This window comes from Barbus barbus (assembly GCF_936440315.1).
Source record: "Barbus barbus genome assembly, chromosome: 24".
NCBI lineage: Eukaryota > Metazoa > Chordata > Actinopteri > Cypriniformes > Cyprinidae > Barbus > Barbus barbus.
Window position 1 is genome coordinate 9,851,618 of NC_136752.1, and position 15,951 is coordinate 9,867,568.

The following is a 15,951-nucleotide window of genomic DNA, read 5'->3' on the forward strand; positions in this document are numbered from 1 at the left end:
ACACACGCAAACGTTAAATATGAATGTGCGCATATAAGCACATAGACTGTTTCTCTGCAAGCGTCCAGATGAAATGTGTAAGTTTGTTTGAGGATGTGAGGAGGAGAATAACAAGAACAAACTTGTGTGTGGTTGTGGTGATGGTGTTTCGCAAAACATTCATCTCCCACAAGGCTTATTATTAACCGAAACAACTCCGGTTTAATTCCGGGTTGCACGGTTTCAGTGTTGATCTTAAGCAAACAAGATCAGTGTTACAGTACAGCCTGCGTAAAGACCTCCTGTTGATCATGAGCGCGGTGCGCGGAGCGGTCATGAGGTCCGGGAGGATTCTCTCTCAGCCCAGCGTGGAGCTGATGGCAGCCCGCGGTGTGTTTGCAAGGCCGATCAAGCGTCTTTCCACCCAGGTTTCTTTTACCCAGATCCGCTCGTGGTGCTCTGATGGGCCCATTGCCGATCAGGCTGAAGTACGGCTGAGTCGGCTTGATGGTGAAGACAACGGTAAGGTGCATCAAGTAAATCATCACATAGTACTGTCACATAGTACACACGTACAAAACACTGACTACAACTTACAGGTATATTTGGGCCGTTAACTTAATTTCCCAAACCTTGAAAACGAAAGCGAACTGATTTTTTTGGGGGGGACTTTATGATTCAAGTTGTATTCACATAATGTGGAATGTCGTGGAATACAAAAGTGTTATGGCAAAATCATAGAGATGCACAAGGGAAAAAAAAACATGATTTCTGAGAATTGTTAAAAACGGAGTTATCTGTTTTTGCAAATTAACTTCATATATGTATATATATATATGTGTGTGTGTGTGTGTATGTATGTATTCTTTATCAATTTATGCATTTATAATTTAAGTATCATGTATAATACGGATTACAATAATTACAATAAAAAGGTATTTAGGCCTGCATTTACATTTAGGCAATTAGCAGATGTTTTTATCCAAAGGGACAATAGAAGCAATCAAAACCAACAAAAGAGCAATAATATGTTAGTGCTTTGACAAGTCTCGGTTACCCGAACACAGTATACATAGCAAGGTTATTTTTTAAATGAAAAAAAAGAAAACAAGTAGATAGAATAAAAAAAGAATAAGGACCACTATTGTTAGATGGTCATTTTTTTTAAACAAAATTTTTAAATAAATATTTATACATCATGGTAGTATTTGTTATTCGGTCTTTAATTTTGAGAAGTGAAGCAATGTGATAAACAATGTTTAAGGCAACAACGGCCAAGGCGAGATCATATCTCTTTTATCACACTACTAGCCTATATCATATATCAGGATGCCAGTATGATACACAATGCATTGACACAGGTGTGCTGCTTAATCACCTTTCATCCATTATTTCTTACACTTGTAGCCTTTTATAAGGACCCATGAAGGGTAGTTTAGGTTCCACAATGAAAGTTTGATCTCAGATCAGATTAGAAACTTTGTATTCAAGATGGTTTCATTTTGATAATGACAAGCCCTCTTATGGGGATAAAAAAATGACTCTTTTCTGAATGTCATGTAGGTCAGTTTTTACCTCAGGATACAGATTTTATATTGCATATTGAGTGGTGACCCAACCTAGAACCAAAATTGTTTATTGTGCCAAATTAAACAAAATTATATATAATATTAAACACTGAAGTGTATTAATATTAATAATACTATAATATTTAAATGAGGTAAAGAATATAGTTGCAAGCAGGATTTACATTGCAAAGCACACTGGTCACATTTAGTATTTTATGTGTATTTACATTGACAAAATTCTGTCATTTCACATAATACATGTGATCTGGAATTTCACAAAGGTGAAATACTTCCTCAGGCAGATTTTGCAACAGCATGCTCACATATTGCCTAACCGAAAGTTGCTTGGTTGAAAAGTGACTTCAGTGTGGGATACACACATCACTAAACTATTGACAGAAGACAATGCATCTATTTTGCCCTCAAAATTTCACAGAAATTTCCTTGATTTGACAGCACAAAAATTAACGTACATTTAAAAAAAAAAATTAAAGTACATTTTAATGGGCTGTAACAGCCCATGTGAGGAGTTTAGCCATAGTCATGCCAAAAGTGCAATCACTTTTAATTTAATTTGGCATCATTTTTCAGTGTTATCTGTGATCGCATCAGAACAGACCTGCCACCCATATTAGGTCTCAACCCTCCAGTTGAGAACTACAACTGTAGCCACAGCTTCAGTTTCTCTTTTTCTTTTGAATGGTTAGGTATTGTGGAAGTGCTGATGTGTCGTGAAAGGGCGAGGAACTCTCTGGGACACGTGTTTGTAGGTCAGGTGAGTGTGCAGAAGACCCCCTGTCCTTATGCATCAAACTCAAATGTGCAAGAAGCAGAAGATCTAGTCCATGAACTTTCTATCCACCCTTTGTTCCAATTTACACGATTGATAATGATGATAAAGCCCCTCAATTCTTAATAATCTTACTGGTGGATGAAATTTCCACCAAGTCATAATGAAATAATTACCTTTCAAGGGAACTTTGAACTGCATCCTCTAGGGGTTGCTATGGGGAACGCCCGTGTCTGAAGCATACATACAAAAACACCACATGTTGGCCGGCGACAGCCTATGACGTCACTACCGGCGCGACTACAGTATAAAGGGGCGCCGGGAAAATGCGTCATCCTCTTCTTTGTCTTCAGTGACTGTTTTGTTTGAAGCGTGCATTCTACTGGTAAGAACGGTAGATGATTACTCTTATCATGGCGAGCACTAGCAAGGCGTTTAAGAGATGTGTGGATCCGTGTCCTCGTTATGTGACACCTGATGACACACGATCTTTGCGTCTTTTATTTGGGCGAGGACCACGCATGCAATGTCCTTGAGGGGGCAATCTGCGTTCACTGTGAGCTTTTTTCTATGAGAAAGCTCCGCTCTTGTCTGTCTCTCTTTGTAAGGTTCAGGACCTGCCGTTGCTGAGGCACGGAGGAGAATGAGCTCGTGGGGCTCACAGGCGGATCTGGCCGATGAGTTAGAGAGGGGGCTTTCCTTCACGTGCTCGTCGGCCACGAATGAGGGCAAGCCATTGGATGATGATGATGTGATCTCACTGACATCATCTGATCCAGTGGCTAGTGCTCTGCTGGGTTCTGCCCAGGAAGAGCAGGAGATGTCTGAGGGCGAAGAAGTTGAGACTGAGCCCTCTCAATCCTCCTGCCCTGCAGGAGTTGTTGATGAGTTGATGAGTTGTTGGAGGTTATGGAATGCGCCACGGCGAGACTTGACTTGCCGTGGAAGTGGGTCAGGTTGGTGGCGCCGCGGGATCATCTCGATGAGCGTTATCTCTCTGGCCATAGCCCCCCAGCTCGAGTGAGCCTTCCATTTCTTCCTGATCTCCATACGGAGGTTGAGAGGGAATGGAAAAAGCCGTTTTCCTCTCGCATTCATAGGTTCCAGTATACTAGTTATGCTAACATTGAGGGGATGCGTGAAAGCTGTTATGAGCAGATGCCCCCTGTAGAAGAGACGCTAGCCAGCTATCTCTCTTTGGGCGAGACATCCTCTCTCAAGGCTCCCTCTTTGCCATCTAAGCCCCTTCAGGATACATCTCGCTTAAATGGCAGGGCATACGCAACAGCAAGTCAGGCTGTCACTTCGTTCCACACTATGGTGGTGCTTCAGGCATATCAGGCTGATCTGCTGAAAGACCTGGATAAGGGTCAGGGCTTGTCACCTGATGAGGTAGCTGAACTGCGCCTGCGCCGCACCACAGATTTGGCTCTCTGTGCCACTAAGCAGGCCGCCTATGGCGGCTATGGTGGTAACGGAGAGACATCTGTGGGTGAACTTGGCAGATATTGGGAAGAAAGAGAAGGGCTTTCTTCTCGATGCTCCAGTTTCGCCTTCAGAGCTTTTCGGTACCTCCGTTGAGACGGTGGTCGAGAAGTTTAGGGAGGTGAAGGCGCGCTCAGCAGCCTTCAAAACCTTCATTCCAAGGAGGTCCAGATCTGAGCCCGAACAACGCAGGGGTCCTGGCCCATCTCGGTCTGAGGGTCAGAGATGGGTGCAGAAGGCTAGTGTTGCGGCTCGTGCCCCTCCCCCGCCTGCGGGTAGGGCTAGAGGGAGGCGCGGGTCAAAGAGAGGTAAGCAAGACCTGAGGGAGGTGATCCAGTCGCGGCATTCTCAACGCTCTCGTCTGGACCAGAGTAAAATTTTAACATCTACTCCCTTCCCTCAGGGGGCCCTCATCTTCCCCTCTCTAATTCCCCTGCAACCATCGTTAACTCCACCTGACTGAGGTTAGGTGGGAACCTCCTGCGCTCACATCGCAGTCTCTATGCTGGACCTATGATGTTTTGGTTAGGTTCTATGTTTATAGAAACTACCTTACTGATGGCCCGGACCTGACTCTTCGGACTTCGCCTCCGAGACTGTTCTCATGCGCTGGAACCATGGATGGGTGAGTACGATCCATTTCTAATCGCAATGGTATGTTGTGTTTCCTGACTGCTAGCCATTCTTTTCAGTATTTCTGGGACCTGTCGTTTGTGTGTATTACACTGCTTTTTTGTTGAATCAGTGTATCACCCCTCTGTTGAGTGGGCTTGAGTACACTCTTTCCCTGAGGCTTGAGTGAGACGTGTTTTTTCGGGTCCTAAGTGCTTCTAGCTCTGAGGCTTGGATCCCTTTCTCCTTGAGCCCTACCTACATAGTGCTGTCTCCCCTGCTAGGGTTTAAGTAGACAGCCCACTCTCTGTGGTCTGGGTAGTCTCAGTCGGTCCCTCTCTGGTAACTTTCCTAGGTGCATGGCTATTTGAGGATATCTATGTGCTAGCTCAGGGACTGCTCCCCTTCCTGGGGTTTTTTAAAGTAGCGGTCTCCCTGAGCCCTTGCCTAGAGTGTGCTTCTCCCCTGCTAGGGTGTAAGTAAATAGCCCACTCTTGTGGCTGCTATTCCTAGTGCTCTGATTCAGCAGCCTCAGGTTGTTAGGCCTCTCTTTTCAAGATTCAAGATTCAAGAGTTTTATTTGTCACACACAATTATACAGAGTATAACCAGCAGTGAAATGTAGGTCAGGTCCGCTCCAAGGACAGTGCAATTATAAAGTATACAAATATTAAGAGAAGAAAAGTAGAAAAAAAAATAAATAAATAAAAAAAAATAAAATAAATAAAATAAAAAGAATAAAATAAAAAGATAGATAAAAAATATAAATATAAATGTGCAGGTCAGTATGTTGTTGACTTAAATAGTACTAAGAGGAATGTGCAAAATAATGTGCAAAAAAGTTGTAGGTATATAATAGCAACAATATGAGGTAGAGAAAAATTATGAATAGCTTATTGATATGGTGATATTTACATGGAGTCAAGTGATGTTATGACACAGAGTTAGAGTTTAGGAGCCTGATGGCCTGGGGGAAGAAGCTCCTCCTAAGTCTCTCAGTTTTTGCCATCAGGCTACGGAAGCGCTTACCAGATGGAAGCAAAGTGAATAGCTGGTTACCAGGGTGATTTGAGTCCTTGATTATTTTGACAGCTCTATTTTTGCAGCGTTTGAGGTAGATGTCCTGCAGAGAGGGGAGAGCAGACCCTGAGATGCGCTCAGCTAAGCGCACAACTCTCTGTAGTGCTTTGCAGTCCTGATTGGAGCTGTTTCCATACCACACTGAGATGCACTGAGTCAATACACATTCTATGGTCCCTGAATAGAAAGTTTTCAGGATTGCTGGTGAGACCCTGAATTTCCTCAGCTGTCTGAATTTCCTTTGCATCCCTGTTAGGTTGCTCTCCATGTTGGATCGAGCTAGCATTGCTCCCCTTACTATAGAGGGTCACCTATGAGCATGTCGCTCCCTTCTGAGCGTCCGAGTTCCCTCTCATGCTGAGAGTTGGGTTCTCCGCTCTCCAGAGCTCTGTCTTTCAGCAGCCTCAGGTTGTTAGGCCTCTCTATGCCTCCCTGTTGGTCTCCTTGTTGGTCGAGCTAGCATTGCTCCCCTCACTATAGAGGGTCACCTATGAGCATGCTTGAAAGGGAACGTCTCAGGTTACGTATGTAACGAGACACTGCGTTCTCTAGGCTTTGTGCCATGCTTCTGACGCAAGCTTCAGACGAAGAAGCGGATGACGTATTTTCCCAGCGTCCCTATATACTGTGAATATAGTGACGTCATAGGCTGTCGCTGGCCAACATGTGGAGTTTTTGTATGTATGCTTCAGACACAGGTCACGCTGACGGCATTCCCCATAGCGACCCCTAGAGGACGCAGTGTCTCATTCCCTACTCAGGGAACCATGGTTACATACATAACCTGAGAAGTTCATTTTGTGGTCTTTGGAGATAACAGATTGATGTAAACAGATAAATACATTTGAAAGGATGTATGATATGACAGTGTTCATAGTCTTAAACTTTATGAATTTAATTTTCTTGAGTAATGGATGTTCCATTTGTGTCTATTTTCTTCTTTCTGTTTCCAGAAACTAGTATAAGAACTTTTTTTTTTTTTTGATCATTTTATCAAAAGAAGGTCTGGCAAAAGTGTGTCAGGCCTTAAATAAATAACAGTGCACAAAGACAAAAATACCGGGCATATCTCTCCCGGAATTCTTTCTCAAATCAATATCTTTTGTTTTTATCATTCTCTGTCTATATGTGCATCTATATCTGTCTCTAGATGAGAGAGCTGGTGTCATCATTGCATCATGACGCAGTGGTTCGTGTGGTGATCTTCAAGAGTTTGATACCTGGAGTCTTTTGTGCAGGTTTGTAAAGGAATCCATCATACGAAACCATTGACAGCATACTTTTGAAGATGTTGTCTTTTTAAAAATACTTAATGCTGTTGTTTTACAGGAAATATCAGTATAATAAAGAGGAGTCGAAGCAGGTATATGCATATGTCATAATTAGTCTTTTTGTGTGTTGATAGGTGCAGATCTTAAGGAGAGAGCTCAGATGAGAAACCCTGAGGCAGAGCTGTTTGTACATGGCCTACGATCACTAATGAATGACATCGGTGAGACATAAGGGTGATGTTTCTCATGAATATTGAAAAATGACAATAATCCTGTTCAGAAAGTGATGATACAGAACTCTGAATTCTGATAGTGTTGTACTGAAAAGGTAATTGTCTCCCAGCTGCAAATATGATTATGGCTGTAGGTGAGAATGATAGGATATGCATAATAATAAACACACAGTAGGTGCATTTTCTCTGTGCCCTCAATTTTTGCATAGCTTTGCCTATAACATTTAGGAAAATGCTACTGTTTTATAAGCAGAAGGTTGAGGAAGAATATTCTCTATGCAATTTTCTAGTAGCATTTTATCAGAAATACAGAAATTAGTGATTATGCAATGGAGTGAAATGCTTCTAATTTTAAACATTTAATATATATATATACTTGTACTTTTTCATTACAAACAATTTTAACAGCATAACAGTTGAATTAAATAATTAACATGATTGTCGAAATTTCTTAGTATAATGTGGTATTTTCTTCAGTTAATTTTCAGTTTCAACTTATTTTAATAACCGTAAACATATGTATCTGTGAAACTCTATTGCATGCAATCTAGTTACTACAGGATTTTCTCCCATTACAAAAAATGTAACACTCCATAATTACGTCACCCAGGAAGTGATATCAGTTGGACCCTTTTTACAACACGACAGGAAGACAATTTTTGCTCAATGTTTACACAGATTGTTTTGTTGACAGCATTTAGCAAGCTTAAAAAAGCTTTCAGCATTGAGAATAATAAAGACATTTTTTATTGAGCACCAAAATCAGCATATTTCTGGGATTTTTGAAGGATCATGTGACTGGAATGACGATGCTGAAAATTCAGCTTTGCATCGCAGAAATAAATGACATTTTAAAATATATTCAAATAGATAAGTTATTTTGAATTTTATTGATGCTTGTATTAATAAAGAATTGTATTAATGAGGTTTTCTGAGAAACTGAAAACAATTATTTGAAACAAACTTATACATATTTATATACATATATAAATAAAACTTTTTTCCTAACTTTTCAAGTAACTTTTCAGTTATTTCCAGGTTTCCAATTACCTTTTAAATCCCATTTTTTCCAACGTGTCCCCTCTTTATATAAGTGTGTCAGCACTGAACACATTAAGCTGAGTGTTGAGAGGTCCAGCTGTTTGAAGCCTTTTCTCATTAATATGAACTATGACCTGTCTGATCCGTGTGTGTGTCCATTATGTGCCAGCTGCGCTGCCCATGCCAACAATCGCAGCAGTGGACGGCTTTGCTCTCGGGGGTGGTTTGGAATTGGCTCTGGCGTGTGACCTTCGCACTGCAGGTGAGCGGCTGTTCTGACCCTCTGGGGATAGATCACGACAGGTATCACGGCTGCGGGTGTGGGTTTGCGTGATTTGTAGTCATTCTGTTTGGCACGTCATGGAGTGGGGAATCTCTGCGGTCACTGCATGCGGAGGAGGCTGGGTCCTTCATCTGACCTTTTTCTGTGATTGTGTGTGTGTGTGTTGCAGCACATTCAGCTCAGATGGGCCTGATTGAAACTACGCGAGGATTACTCCCAGGGGCTGGTGAGAGAAATTAATGAATAGATAGAGCAACTGAAATAATAAGACAAACAGACAGCTAGATGGCAGTCCCATTACAGAAGAGAGACAGATAAACGGGAAGTTAACAGTCATAACAGGACAGATAGACTTAAATGGAAGAGCGAAACAACAATTTTTGAAAAGCTTATATAATCTCTGTATACTTAAACATGTCATTTTGAAAAATATACACAACAATAAAATGAAAACATCTATCTATCTATCTATCTATCTATCTATCTATCTATCTATCTATCTATCTATCTATCTATCTATCTATCTATCTATCTATCTATCTATCTATCTATCTATCTATCTATCTATCTATCTATCTATCTATCTATCTATCTATCTATCTATCTAGCTAATCTCTACAATTATAATGGACAAAAGTTAAAATAAAAACTGGAACAAACTCGCCCCAAACAGTTTTTTAAATATATATTTAATATATTTTTTCATTATTTTTATTTATTTTATACTTTATTTTTTATGTACATGTGTGTATATATACATATAATACACACACACACACATATATACAGTGCCCTCCAAATGTATTGGAACAGTGAAGACAAAATTGCTCTGTTGGCTGTGAAGTCAAGACATTTACAAATATGATTAAAAGATGAATATGAGACGAAACCACAGAATGTCACATTTTATTATTAGCCGTTATTATTACCAGCTAAGAAGTTCAGCACTTTTAGAGTTCATCCCTCTATCTGATGTGATCATAAGTATTTGAACAGTTGCCTCACAGATCTTTCTAAGTGATCAGCTGTCTCCTGTTGCATTAATTCTTCAGATATTAAAAGCAGCGAATGTGTCGTATCAGTTATATCCATTACTTCTCTATTCTGAATCCTGCAATCGATGATGACACACACAAACCAGGATGAAGATGAGGGAGCGGACTTTGAGAGAAAAGCAAGCAATTTGGATGCTAAACGAAAAGAGGAAGTCAATTAGAGCTCTAGCAAAAACAAAACAAATTAATCCTAAAAGACATGTCTGTAAAATCACCAACAACTTCCAGCAACAAACTGTCCTCAGGAGACTTTGACACAGAATTACAGATGCTACACAGCAAGATGCAAACCTCTGACCAGCACCAAAAATAGAAAGGCAAGATTAGAGTTTGCAAAAAAGCACAAAGGTGAGCCAGAAGAGTTTTGGAACTGTGTTTATGGACCGATGAGACAAAGATGAACCTTTATCTAAGTGATGGGAAAGCAAAAATGTGGAGAAAAAAAGGAACTGCAATGATCCCAAGCATACAGCCTCATCTGTAAAGCATGGTGGAGGTGGTGTCATGGCATGGGCATGCATGGCTGCCTCTGGAACAGGCCCTCTCAACTTTACTGATGACTTAATGTATGATGACAGCAGCAGAATGAATTTGGAAGGGTTCAAAACCATCTTGCCTACCAATATTCAAGAAAATGCCACCAGATTCATTGGGAAGTGCTTCATATTGCATCAGGACAATGACCCAAAACACCCTGCCAGTTCAGTCAAGGAATTTATAAGGGCAAAGAAATGGAAAGTCTTAGATTGCCCAAGTCAATCTCCAGATTTAAATCCGATTGAACATGAATTTCACCAGCTGGAGAGGAGAGTAAAGGCAGAAACTCCTCAAAACAAGCAACAATTGGGATTGGCTGCATTAAAGGCTGAGAAAAGTATTTCAAAGGATGAGACCAAGAGTCTGGTGATGTCTATGGGTCACAGACTCACTGCTGTGATTGTGCGAAAGGGATCTGCAACTAAATAATAGCTTTTAATCTTTTATATCTGCCTTATGTTCAACTGTCCCAATACTTATGCTCACATCAATGAGTGGGATGAACTCTAAAAGTGCTGTTCTTTTTATTTGGTAAAACATGCATGTGTTGAAACGGCTAATAATAAAATGTGGCATTCTGTAGTTTTGTCTCATATTCATTTCTTAATCATATTTGTAAATGTCTTGACTCAACAGCCAACAGAGCAGTTTTGTCTTTACTGTTCCAATACCTATGGAGGGGACTGTATATATATATATATATATATATATATATATATATATATATATATATGTATGTGTGTGTGTATTACATTTTTTTTCTAATGTAATGTCACATATAAAAATTAATAATAAATAATAATACACTTCAGTAAAACAAAGTACAAAGAACCAATTTTGTTGTAAAATGGAACATTTAATGAAGTGTCTGATTACATTTTAAAGGCATCATAACTAAACCATAATTTTTGTGTATATATATCAGGAGGCAGTCAAAGGTTGCCCCGGACAGTTGGCTTTGCCATCGCAAAGGAGCTGATTTTTACAGGCCGGCGTGTCGGGGGTGAACAGGCTGCAGAGTTGGGGCTGGTAAACCGCTCCGTGCCACAGAACCAGACAGGAAACGCAGCCCACAAAGAGGCTCTTAGTCTCGCACGAGAGATCTTGCCTCAGGTGAGTCCGCAGGACATTTCCATCCACATTTACTTCTTCTCTGAGATGCTTTCTTGCCTCTGTTGCTGTCTCACTGATTTACACTCTCCCCCAAATTATACATACATTTTAACTAAACATATATATATATATTATATATTATATATTTGTTTTTAATTAAACAATGGTGTAATGAACAAATTGCTCTTTCTTTAAATAAATTCAGCTATAATTAAAAATTTCTTAGGGATAAAAATCTCGGCCTCTGCTCTAAACTATACCCTTTTACAATACTATAAGGTTACAATTAACAACAGAGCCCAAACTTAAATTCAATTACTATTTATTTTTAACTATAATAATCAACACTCAAATTAAAAAATTGTATGCAAGCATGTAAATTGTTTTTAAATTAACTTCTAAATGATACAATTTCTATTTGTTGAAATATAATAATTTACTTGTTTCATAAAATATGTCTTTAAATTTATACATTAAATAATTAAGACATGACTTATATAATGGAGTATATAGTCTAATATTTCGCAAAATGCTTTTCACTAGACTCCATTTCTCTAGCGAATAACCAGCTGTAGACACTGATGACTTGCATGAGGTACACTGTAAAAAATGATCGTGATTTAACGGTAAAAAACTGTGAAAATGCTACGGTAAAAACCTGTTACATGGTTAACGGAAACTTCCTGTAAAATTTACAGGGAAAAACCGTAAACTGATGTTCCCAGAATTCCCTGCGTTCCATTTCAAATTCTGTTTGAATTTGACGTTTTTTCTTTGAAATAACTATGTTTCTTCTTAGTTTTTTCTTATCAGTTATGTTTATTAGGGTTGTATGTTACATCTAATGTTGTTAAATTAATGTTTATAGCATATTTCATTTTAAGGAGTCTCACCATGATGGTGTTTAGTGCTTGTATGAATGACACTGCATCTGCACCTTCTGTAAATGCTATTGTTTAAAAGTTGCTTGTGATGGGCTTTGGCTCATCATGTGACTTTCTCATCATCACCTGCATTTGGTGGTTATCAGTGTATTTCAAAAGAACAAAACAGATTTCAGTACTTTAATAGGTTAGTATATTAAGATTATATCAGTTAAAGAAATTACGGTATTTAACTGTAAATTTAAGTTAAAACCGTAAAACCTAAAACGTTGCAACTGTATTTTATACGGTAGAATTCTGGCAACCACAGCTGCCAGTATTTTACCGTGAATTTGACAGATTTTTTTTTACAGTGTACGTGAAATGCTCGTGACATTTTGTTTACAAGCTTGACATATTTCCACGGTTGAAATACTAATTGAGCGATTACGTGAGGGGCGAGACGTTCATTCAAGTTTACTTTGTGTTAAAACTAGTAATAACTAGTAATACACTCCACGCTGCTGTTAGAACTGAGGCGTTGTATGGCAATCTGTCGTGCCACTTCAAAGAGCGCCAAAGCTGCTTTCATTGTCTGAATTTCTTAAAAAAATGGAACGATTTGTTCAGTACTAATGCGTACTGAAGCGAAAGACCTGTACCGAACATTTTCAGTACAAATACATTTAGGCCGCGACACCCCTATATATAATATATATCTGTAATATATTGTTTATTCTGTAAATTGTTTATAGCCTTTTCTCACAGCAGCTGGAATAATTATATGTATCATTTTTATGGCGGTTTTTAATCCAGAAAAGATTGTGTTTATGAAACACATGTGAATGAAATTCAATTACATTACATTCCAGTTTTAAATGTGCTTCTGATTACAGATAGCCTGGGATTACACAAGATTTGAATTTTAAAGAAAACCAGATCGAAGGGAGCATAGTTTGCTTATTGGGCAAAAAGAATTTCTTAATATGAAATTTGAATGGTATGACAATTAGAGATTAGACTGTACAGAATTTGAAATCTACACGCTAATACACACTATACTCATAGTCTTGCAATGCTGATGTTGTTAACATTAATAATTTGAGAATAAAGTATAACAATAATAATAATTTGCGCGGTTAGATGTGATATGAGCTAACCGATCGTTAGATTTAATCACCATTGGTAGCGCGATTTATTGTAATGTTTTTTTCCTCAGTTGGTCAGAATAAATGTGGCAGACTTGTTACTTACTTGTTCAGATGGCAATATATGGTGACAATTCTTATTTGGGTCATATATTCCAAGAAGTAGGCTAGAATCTGTGATTCCTAAGTACAGTATCCACACCGGTGCGTGACTGACAGGCTGACACACATACTCCTCAAAACATTATATTCATCCATGCTAGAGCCGTGCCAGAGTACATCCCCACGCATGAAAGATAATTCCGCACAGAGCTGCAATTCCAGGTTTTTAAACAGAGATGGCGACAAAGAGGCAAAACATACGGACTGCGGCTTTAACAAGTGTAGCTCATAGATAACATTTTTATGCGTGTATGTTTACATTCATGTTTGTATGTTTTTGTGGTTATGAAATTGTTCTCATACTAGTTCAGCTGTACCCACAGGCATTTCATTGTGTGCTTTAATCTCATTTGCATCATGTGACACTGTACTGTCACAGCAAGCGTCTCCCATCATGACTCAAGTCGACAGGCTGGCCATGAATATGTATGGCCTGAAGACAGACCTGGCTCAAATGTGCCATCACAGTCTTCCCCTAAGGCCCACTAGTGTCCAGAGCACACAATTAACACGATAAACAACGTACTGGTACAGAAGACACGTGCGTAATCAACTGCATGACCTTGTTATTCATTGCCTTTGGAGCAAATCTGAAAATACGTGTCATATCATCGTCATTATGTGACTTGGCACGTGGATTTGTGGAACTGGAATCTTCTGTACTGTACTAAAAACTCTCGTGACAATGAGAACAACCTGCTTTTCTGGTTTTCGCTGTGATTTGGCAAGTCATTATATTAGATTAAAATGAAGATGGCCTACTTAGGTCAGTGTGGGAACGTCATTCAGACACGTCATGCCACAATAACTTATGTCAGCACTTCTGCCCACCTGACTTAACTGTGTCATGATTATGTGACTGTGTGTCTTAGATACAGTGCAGATTTTACAGTTGCAGTGAAAGATAATAAACAGAGGCCTGTATTATAGGCAGACTTACACTATACTATTTCAGAAATTAATACTTTTATTCAGCAAGGATGCATTTAATTGATTGACAGAAAAGATATTTACCTTGATACAAATCATTTCTATTTCGAATAAATGCTGTTATTTTGAACTTTCTATTTATCAGAGAATCCTGAGTAATGTATTACAGTTTCACAAATGTATCACAAATTGGCATGTTGGAGTGATTTCTGAAGGAAATACAGTGGAATGACACATCAGATAGAGGGATGAAACTCTAAAAGTGCTGAACTTCTTAGCTGGTAAAACATGTATGTGTTGAATCACCCAATAATAAAATGTGACATTCTGTAGTTTTGTCTCATATTCATCTTTTAATCATATTTGTAAATGTCTTGACTCCACAGACAACAGAGCAATTTTGTCTGTACTCTTCCAATACTTTTGGAGGGCACTATATATTGTTGTAAAAAAAGTATTATTTTTGTCAACATTTCTTGTCAACAATTCTTGCCAACATTCCTATTACTGTTGTTCATAAATGGTGTTAAAGCTACAACAAAAACTAAAAATAAACAGAATATAGTATTATTAATCTTCATCGGTATTGACGATAATACACGTTTGACAACATTTCCAAGGTATTTTAACAAAAACCATTTGTGGAAAACACAGTGATCAAAATTAGAGAACAGTAACCACTGTAGCACAAAAGATTACAACTAAAATATGGAAGGGTTGTCAGAAATTAGTAGGAAGTGTAGAGGCCCTCGCTTTGAATGACTTCAGTGCATCTGCTGCTTCAGGACATCACTAGTTTGTCACGCAGCGCTGGTGTGATTTTGGTCCACTCTTTTTCCAGTCTCTTGCATAGTTCAGCGACTGTAGTGGGCTTCTTTGCCATAACTTTATCGCCAAGGATTTCCAGAGATTTTCAGTTGGGTTTAGATCAAGACTCTGGGCTGGCCATTTCATTATTTCAATGTTCTTAGCTTCAAGGAACTGCTTTATCTGCACTTTCACTCCGACTTCTCTTAAACGTCCCAAGACAGATCTAGACCCTGTTCAGAAGTGAACTGGCAAGCAATTCCAGCTGCAGTGTTGAAGCGATTCTCTGTCTCTGCATTATCCTGTCTTCACGTGCATTTGTCTTACGTGGACGACATGTAATGGTGTCATTGTAATGCTGGAGTATTCTAGAAATCACAGATTTGGAACAACCAGCTTCTCTTGCAGTGGCTGAAAGGGTCTTCCTTTACCCTTCATTTGGACAATCTCCTCTCACAGGGTTTCAGTCTCATTATTAGAGAAGCCCGCCATCTTACAATCTCAGGGAAAATTGGAGGAATGCTGGCAGTTAAATAAGGTTTGTCATGAAAATAAGGAAAATAACACCAGGAGCCAGATTAACACCAATAACTTGGAGTGTTCTCTAATTTTGATCAGAGTTCTTTTATAACCATCTCATTTAAGTTTTTTATACTGTACTTCAGAGTAAAATTAATTTATGAAATATGCTTAAAAAACTGCCCTTCTACTCTGGTTAGGATAACTTCAAATAGGACTAAGCAGTGACCTTGAAACTTAGGAAACTGTAGGTTCTCTAATTTTGATCTCCACTGTACATAACAGGAAATAAAAAATTCAAATGTTTTAACAGTTTTTGTTTTCCTTCCACCCCAGGCCCCGATTGCCGTGCGAATGGCTAAAGTAGCCTTAAATCGAGGCTCTGAGGTGGACATCTCTTCAGGAATGGCTATTGAGGGAATGTGTTACGCCAGGGTGAGTTATACATAAACCATACGAATCAAATCTGCATTTC

General features: G+C 39.0%; 1 protein-coding gene across 1 annotated transcript in view; it reads left to right on the plus strand.

Moving 5' to 3' along the window:
- Positions 1-15,951, plus strand: part of echdc2 (enoyl CoA hydratase domain containing 2) — a 16,543-nt gene continuing 592 nt past the window's right edge. Inside the window, exons 1-8 of the mRNA XM_079376092.1 lie at positions 1-501; positions 2,255-2,322; positions 6,665-6,752; positions 6,920-7,006; positions 8,229-8,321; positions 8,512-8,568; positions 10,860-11,047; positions 15,813-15,911. Of these exons, the coding sequence (XP_079232218.1) occupies positions 291-501; positions 2,255-2,322; positions 6,665-6,752; positions 6,920-7,006; positions 8,229-8,321; positions 8,512-8,568; positions 10,860-11,047; positions 15,813-15,911 (891 nt within the window). The 5' untranslated portion in view covers positions 1-290. The remainder of the gene's footprint in view (positions 502-2,254; positions 2,323-6,664; positions 6,753-6,919; positions 7,007-8,228; positions 8,322-8,511; positions 8,569-10,859; positions 11,048-15,812; positions 15,912-15,951) is intronic.